The sequence below is a fragment of the Ixodes scapularis genome, unplaced genomic scaffold (genome assembly GCF_016920785.2).
Source record: "Ixodes scapularis isolate PalLabHiFi unplaced genomic scaffold, ASM1692078v2 PGA_scaffold0__279_contigs__length_252992795, whole genome shotgun sequence".
In the NCBI taxonomy this organism is placed as follows: Eukaryota; Metazoa; Arthropoda; class Arachnida; order Ixodida; family Ixodidae; genus Ixodes; species Ixodes scapularis.
In genome coordinates, this window is record NW_024609835.1 from 66,474,617 (window position 1) to 66,487,754 (window position 13,138).

A 13,138-nucleotide genomic window follows, 5' to 3' on the forward strand; every position below is an offset into this window, starting at 1 on the left:
TTTCGTAAATTATTGAGTGATGCCTAGTTTCACGCTGTTTTCAAAAATTAAAATCGCGCTCACGTCATCACAAATTTTTTTTCGTCAAAACTATTTTAGGGTATGGCTACGGACATTGTGGCCGAAGCACATGAATTTTTTCTAGAAATCGGAGATGGTCGAGCGCAACGTCTGGGACGTTTCACATGGAATGACCCAATACTGTTGTAAATGTTTAGACTTTTTGTTCTTACTTTTGCACAAATTTCAAGTGGAGCATCTAATAATGATAATAATAATAGGTCTTTATTTTCATGCCCCAAAAGACCTCCACCGTGGTCTTCTCTCTGGTGCACTTCATAATCATAAAAAATAAAAAAAATTGCTATCATAACATAATCAAAAGTTACGAAAGTTAGAAAACTTGTGAGTAAATTACAAGGTTTTTTAATCGGTGGCGGTACAATGAAATATATGTTCAGAAATAGAGGTGAGGAGGAGCGATGCTGTTATACAATGTCTAAATCCGAGTAATCAGTGAAGTAAAAACATAATGAACAAACGTCAAAGCATACAGGATATCCGGTATGACGGAAGTTAAAGGTTGACGACCAGGCTCGAGATTCTGCAAGGCAGAAGGCCCTCCTCTCCACGCCTTCGGGCGAGGGAAGCGAAGGATGGAAAGGAGGGACCAAGAGGGGCGGGCGTGGGTGGAAAGGGTAGGTGGGAGAGGAGGAAGCGGGCGAAAAGTGGAAAGCGCGAACTGGTCGTCGGTCTTTAACATAAGAATTTACTTTTCATAGCAATGGCGGCAAGTCAAAGACACCATTAACAAGCTTATGTAAAAATACAAAATCATGAATAGTTCTCCTGTCAGACTAAAAGTGCCAGCGAAAATAACCTTAGTATTAATTCATAATCATAATAAAGGCGCCTTTCCAAATATCTATCATACACAATACGAATCAGTTTTTTCTGAACATGTTCGGTGGTCATGGCCCGAGTTTTAAATATTTAAGTTCCATATTACTGAAGCAAATTCCAATCGAGACCTAACCAAGTGTTTGAAGAGGTGCAACAATCAATGAGGCTTTCTGAAATTCTGCGTCAAGCGCAATATCATTCCTAACGTTTTTGATGAACTTCCTACCACAAAAGATACGTGATTTCTTAAAGACAAGGCACTATCAATGAACACCCCAAGATCTTTCACATAAAACACACATTGAATTGGCATGATATCAAAATAATAGGTAAAGTTAGAAGGCACATGACGTTGGCACAAAGATAACACTTGTTTTTGCAGAATTAAGCAATGAAATATTATGCTCACACCACTGAAAAATGGAAGACATATCGCGCTGTAGGTTATCACAGTCCACAGTAGATTGGATAAGTTTAGACAACTTTATATCAGCGGCAAAAAGTAACAACGGAAAACTTTGGACACCAGGACACTATATTATTTATAAAAATTAAAAACAAAAGAGGGCCCAGGATTGATTTTGAAGAACACCAGGGATCAATTTGACAATCTTTTTTTAAACATTAGTATAAACCTTTTTATTTATTACTAAAGCAAAGTTTATGGCCTACATTTTGATGTATTATAATTCTGTGATGAGTAGTTCTGAAAATAGAAAAATGCTTTCACCATCCCTCTAAAACCATGAATTTTCACCAAGGTGCAGAAAGAGTCAAAGAAATAAAGTATGTATGACTTCATATAACTGTGTTACACTATGCACATTTCATAAAAAGATATTTTCCACATATCTGCATAGTTTTGTTCCTGGGAAACAAACAAAATCATCCTCCTAAAAAAAACATTTCAGAGTCGATTAAAGAAAACTTTCAGCCTTTCCATTTTGGTGAAGAAGGAAGACCAGCGAAGCTCTACTATGGTGAGACGACCTCAAGGACGACTTCTTGGACGACGCCTAGAGGACGGCGTCTAGGAGGACCTCAAGGAAGACCTCAATGACGACTTCTAGGACGACTACAAAGACGACGTTTAGGACGACCTCAAGGATGACCTCTAGGACGACCGTAAGGATGACTTCTAGGGCGATCTTGAGGACTAGCTCTCGGACAACCTCAAGGACAACGTCTAAGACGACTTCAAGGACGACTTCTAGAACGACCTTGAGGACAACACGCCTAGAGAAATTAAGCCTTTCTACTCTTGTGAAAACCAGAGCGGAAAGGCTCGAAAGGTTGATGCCATCTATGAGCGAGGACGGGAAGCCGGTTGTCTGGTTGCTGCAGTCATTCATAGATGGTGGTAGCTGTCCAGAGTTTTGTGCCGACATTTGTTTGGTACCGGACACGATCCTGGGGAACCTAGCCCTTAACAGCTCCGCTGTAAAAACATTTCTACCAAAGGTGCAATTTGTTGAAATCCCAAATGTTGCTTCCTTGTGCAAATATTGAATATTTTCTAATATTTAATTGATTAATAGGCTATTCTAAATTTGCTTCAATCCAAGTCATGAGATTCTGCAATTTGTTTAAGCATTTGATGCAAGCAAAGAGCGCAGCCGGGGACCCCGATTTTAGGTGCTTCTTTTGGTTTCAATAACCAAGTCGCAGTTCCATCGACACGTGCATACGAGTATTTTCGTTCTGCGACAGTCGCATAGCCATTAGCAAGAACACGAAGAGCCAAGACTGGCCGATACACGCCAAGGACAACAAAGAACTTGAAAAAATATGACTGGAGATGTCAGCATTCACCGTTAACTCTGAGTGAAAGTGAATCCACGGAGGTGACCTAGACAAGGAGTGAACGACTCTTTCCAGCTGTGGGAGCCAGCGCAAGTTGAAGAGAACACCCTCTCACTAAACATGTCAGACAGCTGGTGTCTTTACACACGCTTACTAAACTTCCAGGTCTGTACAAAAAAAAAAAGAATAAATAATAAATAAATAACGATGGCATTAAGCCATTGTTTATGCAGTTCAACTATACAAAGTATTTGCTTCTAATGAGTTGAAGCAAATTACCACTCACCTCAAACCAAGAAAGCAGTATGTATTTACACAGCAGGTGACTTTAGTGTTCAGCATCACATGGCTTAACTTTATGCACAGCAGGTGACGTGCCGAGGCAGTTCAACATGGTGGCTCACTTAAAAAGCTGCCTTCCCGCTTTTTTTTTTTTTTCCATTTTTTTTTTAATTTATTAGTTTAGTATGTTTTTATTTACTGGTCTATCCTCACATTAACTGTAGTTCTATTAAATTAGATAGACAAAGAAAAATGTGCCTTAGGATTCGTGGCCAGCAGGCCATTGGTGAGCCGACAAAATTCAAGATTGTGTTGCGACAGAATGCCATTGAATTCTTCAACGACTTCAACGGTGAATTCGCCGAAGAAAGCAATAATTAATTAAGGTACATCACCATTTATTTTTTATTACTGTAAGTTGAGGGCAATATTAAATGACCAAGTGTTTTGATACCGAAAAGCCTTGCAGAAACAAGTCAGACATACTAAAGTTTGAAAACTGCCGGAGGACGAACTAGAGCAGAGAGCTTTCTACTCGTCCAGAGGTCCAGGAGAATGGAGGCACCTGGAAGAAAACTGCACAAACAAAAAAGACTCACCAATTTCCAGAGAGGCAGTTGGCAGCAGCTGTCCAGTGTTTCTTATTTCATCGAATTTGGTAAACAGGGCTTGGAGTCTGACAAAGAAAAAAAACCCAATTTCAGACCTGTAAACAATGATGGGCTATCACAAAATAAAAAAATTCTGCCTACTCTCAAACACAGGACATTTTTGTAATAGTAAATTTCCAACCCTTCCTGGAATCAATGTTCAAGTGCCAAAACCAGAAGTGGCACCCCCCCGAAAAAGAAAAACATGGTCGCAAGGTGGTTGGTTAAAGATTGTAACAAGCCAGGACCACTCCTTATGTCACAACAAAATCACAGTTGAAAAGTACTGCAGAAGCGCACATGGCATGAGCTGGCCCGCAGAATTGATCTTGGACGGGATAGATTACGGCAGCTAGCGGTGAGGCAAGGCACCTACTTGGCTGCTGGGATGTCGTACTTCTTCCCTAGGTCCATCCGCACCTTTTCTCCAACGTGCATGTAGATGCAGACCAGCGTTTGGAAAGCCGTGTCACGGACCTGAGAACCAACAAAGGTACAGGCGTTGACAGTGCATCGTGAACATAAATTGGGAGGAAAAACTGCAAAGGAAGGCAACTCCGCTCATTTTTAACCTTCCTGGATCATAACTGGGGTTCTGTATTTTCAGAGTTAATTTTTCATAAAATTCAAAGGTGTTCTTTTTTTTCTCAAATTGTTTTTTAATGCCAATTCTTGGTGTTGGACGCGAAAAAACCAGGTTTATCGTGGCGAAGAAAGAAGCGGCCTTGGGGACAGTTCGTCGGAGGCTGTATTTGGTGTTGACAAAAGATAAAGCTGTACATGATGAGTTCTTTCAAGTAAAACTTGGGATTTTCTTATTCAAGGAGAGACCAAATTTTGGGTTTTTCAGTTTTCCAACAGAGGTTGTTGATTCATTCCCTGCCCCATCTAAACTGGCATGGCAGTTTAAAATTTGCCAGTAGCTGACAGAAACCACTGCATCAGCAATGTGAAGGCACACAGGTTCAATGGAATAGAAAGTGCAGGCTTTAAAACCGTTCAGGGTCACCATAAGCCCCACCAATAAAACTGCAACTCACCTGAGAGTTTGGATCACCCAACAGCTTAGCAATGAGGGGCATGAACTTGATTAATGAGAGGCCCTGGGTGCCAAACCTGCAGGAAAATACACCAGCTTCAATGTACTACTACTTTGGACACTATGCAATCAACTTGGAGAATACAGTGAGACATACATTCACGTATATAAAAATCCACATCGAAGCTCTCAACATATCTGGACACAATTTAGTCACAAAGTATACTTACTTCACGAGGTAGCAATGACTGAAAGGAAGCTAGCTTTTACCATAGTCTTGAATCAAAGTTGACCAGTGAAATAAACACTGGTTATGTGATTTCACTAATTGGTATACAGCTCTAGAAGGTACAGGTACAGGGCACACCTCTATACAGTGCTGTGATTGCACAATCCATTGCCCATTAACTAGATTGTTCCCGGTTGACAAGTTTTGTCATTTTCTTGAATAGCATAGTAAAATAAATGATGTAATACTAAATCTGTGGAAATATTTAAAAAAATTTTGAATATTGATTTGAATATTAGTGCAACAATCGGTTTGACTTTAAATCTAAGGCTATTACAAGTCCTACAGCCTCAAAAGGCTGCAATACCAGCAATTTGTTTCTAAATGGTTTAAAAATTTGACAGAACAAATCAATAGGGCGAAGAAAATCATTTCATGAACAGAAGGCACTGAATTCCACAATTAAAGGGTGGATTGCTGGGCTAGTTGGTTGCTGAATGACATTATTAAAAACAACACAAAAGGACAGGACAGAAGTAGTAGCACGCAGGATGGACGCTGACTAACAACTGAGTGTTTATTAGAAATTCTCATTTGTACACAGTGTCTCACACATGCCCATGCTCATCTAATCATATATCCTGTGTGGTCATACAAGGAGTAAAATCAGCGCTAGGTATAAATCTGAATGTTGGCTCGTGGAAACCAGCCGCGTCACACGTAAAGACGTAATCAGGTGGGTGACGAAATGCGTATAAAAATGATTAATCAGTGGTAATGAATTGCAGTTCCCTGCTTGTCAAATGTACACACGACACTGATACGGCGATCGTTTGCAGGCAAGTGTAAGTGCCACTTGCAACATCTTCCTACCCAACTTTCCTCTGCTGCATCCTGCCATCTGGGTGTTGTCCAATAAGGGGTAACAACCACAATCCTGGCAGTGTATTGCAAGTGAGACCCATATCCATTGCTGAGCGAAGCTGCTTGCTCTCACAATTTGTCGTTTAAACGACGACCGGTCTGGCCTCTATACACTCGACCACAGATCAGAGAAATCCTAAACACGACTTCAGTGGCGCAGGACACAAAGTGCTTAGAGTGCTCCTTGTCACATTTCTGCTTTTTAGGTTGTCTTATTCCTACTCATGAACAATGCTTAAGTTGCTGGTGGAAGTTATCTTCACAGTTTTAATATATATGTTTATCTTTCAACTCCACCAACCACATATGCTGGATGTACTTGCCATGAACAAAAAAAGGCCTTTTGCCCTTTGACTCGGCCCATTTCAAATTGGTTAAAAGGGGCATCGTCTCACTGTGCCTCTAATCGCCTTTATTAAACTCCTGTGGACAACTAGTTCACGAGAGCTTTGACCGTCAGGTACTTCGCCTGAAACAAGCAGTTTTTCCCCCTTTCCTTTTGGAAGAAGTGGCTGAATCCTTGCTAAAGAAGCTGAATAACCCCGACAATCTTTAGCTATTAGGAAATAGCTAAAGAAGTTTAAAGTGTTTCCCTACGTGCACAAGGTCTCACATAACTTGAAACGCATAGGAGCCGAGTTTAACGTTGACGTCGTTTTCACAACCCCTCTGCAAACTGTCAAAAATGTGTGCGATGTTGAGCAGGAACAACACTAAACCTGAAAAAACATAAATGTGACAAGAAGAACATCAAGCCCTTTGTGCCCTGCACCAGTGAAGTTGTCTACAGGTCTCCCCTGAGCTGTGGTCGAGTGTATATTGGTCAGACCAGTCATTGTTTAAACGACAGACTGCAAGAGCACGCGGCTTCGCTCAGCAACGGCTATGGGTCTCACTTGCCAGCACACTGCAAAGACTGTGGTTGTTCCCCTGTAATCAACAACACCCGGGTGGCAGGATGCAGCGGAGGAAAGTTGGAACAAAAGATGTTGGAAGCGGCCCTTATACTTGCCTGCCAACAAGATCGCTGAATCAGTGTCTCATCTGTACATTTGAAGAAGCAGGGAACTACAATTCATTAACAGTGATTAACCATATTTTTATACGCGTTTAGTCACCCTCCCGATCAAGTGTTTATGTGCGACGCGGCTAGTTTACACGAGCCAACGTTCGGATTTACCTAGCACAGATTTTACTCCGTGTATGACCCCACAAGATATGCGATTAGGTGAGCATGTGCATGTGCGAGACACTTGCTACATGTGGAATTTCGAATAAACATTCAGTTGTTAGTCAGAGTTTGTCTTATGTGCTCCTACCCTTTCCCCGTCATTTTGCACTGTTTTTAATAAAGTCGCTTAATTCCACACGCCCACCCTTACAGCTAACTGCAGTCCCGCAATGGCGCTGCGAAAAGAATGGCCTCCTTACGTTGAGACAGTCTCCTGGAGGCAAAGGAGGACTTCCTCACGAATTCTGAAGTTCTTGTGGCTAAATGCTGGCATCATCTTTTCTAATATGCACTGGAAACAGACAAAAGCAACAAAATCACTTTATCCATCAAAGAATACAGAGCTACACAAAGCACACATTCATCTTTACCAACAAAAAGGGTGCGTCATGTACTACCACAATATATTGATTTCTAAAAAGCTTAGCACAGTACATTCCAAACAAAACTTTTACATAGTGACAAAAGAGCTGGTATGAACAGAGTTCTCCTAAGCGCTGGAATGATCTGAACTCCGGAGTCAAAGCCCTTGTTTCTGATAAGCGGCATGTTTAAAAAATGATAAAATTTGAAAGTTGAGTAGTGTACGAGGACCACACGAAGATGGCAAAAACATTTGCAAGAATCGGCAGAAATACGGCGGGAACCCCGATCATACAACTTTCACGAGACAGTGTGAGAATGTGGTATAATCCGAAAGAACCTGAAAAACAATGATTATACGTTCAGGCTCAGCCCCGCAAAACAAAAGTATGCAGAGCGTCTATAAATAATTCTAAATAAAAACTCTGCTAAACTTTAAAAAAAAAAAAAAAAAAAATATTGTAGAGCCTTTATACTTCACATGAAGATGAAGCTGCTATCTTTACGACGGCTAGGACGATGCCTAACGGACGACATCTAGGACGACCTCAAGGACGACTTCTAGGCCGATGCCTAGAGGACGACATCTGGGACGACCTCTAGGACGACCTTGAGGACGACGTCTAGGACGACTTCTACGATCTCTGGGCAGTCTTGGGCAGTAACCAGTTACTAGTAACGCGTTACTTGTAGCTAGTTACATTTTCTGGTAACTTTTACCTGTAATGCATTACTCTTTAATACTGGTAACTTGTAACTGTAGCACTGTTACCTTTATATTGGGTAACTGTAACTGTTTAGGCCGTTACAGTTACTTTTTGTTTTTACTATATAAATTAGAACCCACTGCTGTGGACATGAAGAAATTGCCATATTGAAGTATTTTTGTCCAAACTCCTCGCTGACAAAAAAAAATAAAAAGAAGAAGCAGCGTGGCCACTCATTAAACAAACAAAAAATTGCTTGGTTTAGTCCACGACTAGGAATGGACGACGGACAAGTCAGCACAAAACCGGAAGATAAAGGAAGCGGCACCCGCGGTAGTAGAGGCGGCAAACAATGTCTGTTTCACCGACTTTGGCTCACTCTTCTTTCGTGGGGACTATCTACGGGTGTCAGTGGTTGTGCTATGTCTCCGAGTATCCGAACTGGGCTGTGTCTGGGATATGTTCGTGCTGTCGTTTTTACACCCATCCATTCGCGGTTTCCTCATCCCTATTAGTTTTCAAGGAAGCCGTCCCCATATTGTGCAGAAAGTCGGCACTTGTTTAACTTGTTCATTCTCTCCGGAGCCGCTCGAGTAAACACAACTTCCACAGTTGGTGTTTCGGACACAGACGCCGCGGCGGTCGTCGCACACTCGTAGACATGTCGCCTTAAGGCGAAGGTAGGTGTGAATAAAAGGAAAAGGCGCAAAAACAACCAGAAGCCTCTCCCACTCCCTCTCTTGGCGAAGGAGAATAAACGAAGGAACGAAAACGGCCTCCTGAAAAAGAGAAAGGATGCGACCGCCAGCGCATTGCGCAGCATTGTTTTTGTGTTTCGTCTGGTGTTTCCGGCGACGCGACGCTCCGGGTTCGTGATATGATGCAGGGTGCATATAATCAAGTGTTGTGAAATCTGAATTTCCAATACATTGCTTCTATGCAGAGGTTGATGAGCCCATGCCAAACTGTCGTAAAATGCGGGACAGGGCATAAACCGGGGGTGCATAATCGGGGTTCCACAGTAAAGGGCTGCTCGAGTTGAACGTTTGTTGGCTTAATTCAAGAATGGCACACTGATCACAAGCAGTATTACTTCCCACTTCCTGGTTCAGGCATTGGCAATTGGGTTGGTAGCGGGTAAAAACGAAATGCGAACGCTGAGGTGTGACCTTCGATACATGCTATGCTACCTGGAGGCCCCTAGGAACTGAATGAACTGGAGAGTGGATAAGGGGGCTCCACAGGAGTGCACGTCGGATTAAGTGTACGCCTTTGCAGCCTCCCTCTCAGGATGTATCGAAGGCCATGCGCTTTGCCGTTTGCAATTTATTCAGACCCAGTAGCACAAGGCGTTTACTGTACAGGCTGTTTCTCGGAAGGCTGGCCAAATCGTTCCTGTGAAAAGTATGCATCACACACAAAAAAAGGCTAACATCATATTGATTTCTGCCAAAGTACCTTACCTATTTGGTAGAATAATTTATGTTCAACGTAATTAGTTTAATTATTACTACTCCCATATAGTAATCAGCTTTATGATGCTTCCATTTTAAAGTATAGTTTCAATTGGAAACTTTCTCAGTATCATCCTAAACCACTAAATCCCAGCCCACTTTACAAAAAAAAAAACTAGACAGTGCAGCATTTTATGGCATCCCAAAAAAACTCCGTTTGGATATATTTTCAAGTATCGCTTTACTATAAGAATGCACTCCTGCACCAGTGGTTCCGCCCCTTGTGGACAAGCCATACAATCACCACCTTGCCTCTCTCCTAGGAGAGAAGAAATTGTGTTGCTCGCCAGTGAAATGGAACAATGTGCTGTCCAAGTGACATTGCAAGGATAAGCTTCGATTCTTGGGTTCACCTGTCCCGTGAAGAATGTGCATGGTGCAAAGACATTGCGCTTTGGCCAAAGAGAGCAGGACTAGTGGCACAAAGATGCGCTTCGATAGGAAACCGAAAGCTATAGTCGGTGACAGGTCAAGAACAAAGTGGAAGCTCCTCCCACCTCTCTCTCCACTTTAGCAACTTGAAAGCTAGAGAGGAGATCACCTCTTCTCCAGGGTTTACTCTGCTAAAGTGGAAAGCAGCTTCCACTCCACTCTTAAAAGTGCACTCAAGTGCTGTTTGTAGAAGCCATTTTTTGATGGCATATTGTTTTGTTGGGCAATAAAAATCAATAAAATTAGCAGTTTTAGATGGCCAGATGTCTTAGTAGACGCGCAGCAAGAGAAATACACGGGTACTATTTTCTCTTGGAGGGGGAGGGGCACCCAAGTTGTTACTTGTGCAGCAGGTGCAAAGCTAGCAGTGGCGGAACGCGATGATAATCTAATCATCCGAGTTTTGCCAGGGCTAGCTTTGAGCCTGCTGCACAAGTGGTAACTTTTGTGCGCCGACTTTCCCACGGGCTTCAAGTCGTTCTAAAAAAAGTTAATTTAGAGGTTTTCGATGACGCTCAGTAAGTTTCTGATTGGAATCATATGTCCATTTTCACGACAAATCTGTAAAGCTTTAAAAAACACTCTGTACTTATGAGAGGAAACAGCTGATTGAGTGCATAAGAAGCAAAGGGCACACCCCAGAAAGCAATCTAAAAGAGCAAAAAAACTTCGACAACCTATCAAGTTGATATCTTTTATTTATAGTTTTTAAATAGTATACAATAGATATTTTAATAGTTTATTGCCAATAGTCCCTAAAAATGATTTCTACCGTTTTGTGATTGTTTTTCAATAGGTTTTAGATTTTTCCTCGCCATTTATGCGGAAGTCACTAATTGGAGTTGTTTTTTTCTCAGCGCTACACGACATTTCCTTGGCGTTCTTCGCCCGTCAACTAATAAAACCCCATCAATAGCATTACGATAGTTGGACATAGATAGTTTCTGGATATTCGACTATAAACAATTTCACAATAGTCGACTATTGATAGTATGCAATAAAGGTACACAATAGTCGACTATCTATAGCATTATCGATAGTTTTTTCACTCTCAATAGTTAAATTTGGCTTCGACTATCGACAATATTAATAATACTATCGATAGTTTCGCGTCACTACATGCGAGTCGTTACCATTTGTTGGCGAGGTATCTGCACTCTTGAACATACACCGTGCCGCCAAAACTTAGCTTGGCACATAAAAAAAAAAAATAAGAATACAGAATTAGCAGCTCAATGCGGCAGGCCCTATAAAAAGAAAAAGAAGAAAAATCTCCGTTGACCCCTGAAGTGCTCGCCAGACCAATCAACCGCCTCCCTTTCGTCACCTGACTTTGCTCCCTGCACATGTGCAAGCACAGAAGCATAATCATGTGGCCAAAGATAGACATAGGACTGATCTGATGAGCATGTAGCTTCCACCATACTGTCAGCTTAGGAATGAAAGGAGTATCGCCCCTCCCAAAAAGAAAGTCGTGAGCCCGTTGCAGAATAGCCCGAAGACCGATCCACAAATCTGAGTCAACCGATAGCAACAACCACTTTATGTGCTAATCCCCATTGTTCAGGTTTGGGGGGTTATAAACCGCTTAGACGCTTAGCATGCGAGAAGGACGTTAAGAAGTGAGAAGAAAATTGGAGCAGGAAACGAAGAAAAGAAGAGAAATCTTCTGCCAGGAAGAATTTATTTTTGCACGTCAAGCTTTAAATTGTCAGCGACTATACACCTTTCCAAAAAACGCTTCTAGGCCGCCGCCATGTTGCTGATGCTGATGCGGCTGGTGCGACTCTCGCGCCCTCTATCAGCTAGAAATTTTCTGCCACCCTCTGGGACTGTGAAGACCCGCTCAGTGCGGTTCTCTACCTACGTTTTTGCGGTTTTGCATTCGACGTTTTCTCGCCCCTCTTGCAAGTTTCCACTTAATTTTTTTTATGCGTGCTGCGTACCCTTTCTGTGTTATCTTCCATTGTGAGAAATAAGGCAGGTAAGTGCCTGCCATTCAAGCTTTTCTGCTCGGCATTCACGGGAAACGAAGGAGGTGAAGGACGTCGAACAACCCTCGACGCGATTTTGCGAACATTGTTCTCCCCCCTCCCAGAGATAATCCGCGTAGAATCCTCAGTCATATCCAAAAATAGTTGTCCGGGTTGGGGTGAGAAACGGGTCAGTCGCGTTTGTTTCTTTGCCTTGGTGCGGTTGTGAAAAAAGGAAGCTCTCCCCAAAACGTGCCCCAAAACGTGCCCCAAAACGAAGTCATCTCGGATTCCGTCCGATCGTCAAGATGTGACTGTCGTCGACTGTGACTGTGTTATTTGAGATCTTTCTCAAATAAATTCTTTTCGGATAACGCTGCATCATGTGGTACGTACGATATATTGTTCGAATGTTAACACTTCCTCAATTGGATGTCCGTGTCCTGTCCATCGGTAAACACGTTATTTGTGAGCGTGAAAAATGCATGTCTTTCGGCCCTTTTCTGTTGCAATTTATTTTTGTCAGCAAAGCGCTTTGTCGTTTCACAAGCGGCGAATCCCGCGGCGCCGTCAAAACTTATCGTAAGAAAAAAACAAATAACTAGAACTATACATTCCATTCGCATTTGTTCTGTCGCGCGCGTACCCAACAAAAATAGATGTCTTTTTTTTTTAATGTGGCACAATACTTTCTTAATGTCCTTGGGAAAATACATGACCCATGAAACACAAAATATAGCGGGAAAAGACGAGAATTTAGCCGCCAGCAGCGTTTGGAACTGCGCCTACGCAGGCTGCGCCTATTGAAATCACAGTCCACTCAATTAGGGTTAGGAGGGACGCCGGTGAGAGTCTAGCCTCAAACTCAGTGACTGGGCTCGAAAGCGGTTTGTTGCCCCTGGGGTCGAGTGTTTTTTGGAAAGGTGTATAGAAGCGCGTCCAAATGAAATGTTTCTTTCGAAACGTTGAAAATGCTGTATATTCCTTTTGTCGTCCTAAACCGAGTTAAATTAATGGTTTCTGACAAGACCCAGTAATTTTTTATAACTGAAACTATACCTTTAAATTTACTAATTAAGAAGTTAAAT

General features: G+C 42.2%; 1 protein-coding gene across 1 annotated transcript in view; it reads right to left on the reverse strand.

The window, feature by feature from the left end:
• LOC115317521 (CLIP-associating protein 1) overlaps positions 1-13,138 on the reverse strand; it is a 165,829-nt gene that overhangs the window by 130,384 nt on the left and 22,307 nt on the right. Inside the window, exons 6-9 of the mRNA XM_040210576.2 lie at positions 7,262-7,353; positions 4,679-4,754; positions 4,015-4,115; positions 3,588-3,664 (exon numbers count right to left, since the gene is read on the reverse strand). Of these exons, the coding sequence (XP_040066510.1) occupies positions 3,588-3,664; positions 4,015-4,115; positions 4,679-4,754; positions 7,262-7,353 (346 nt within the window). The remainder of the gene's footprint in view (positions 1-3,587; positions 3,665-4,014; positions 4,116-4,678; positions 4,755-7,261; positions 7,354-13,138) is intronic.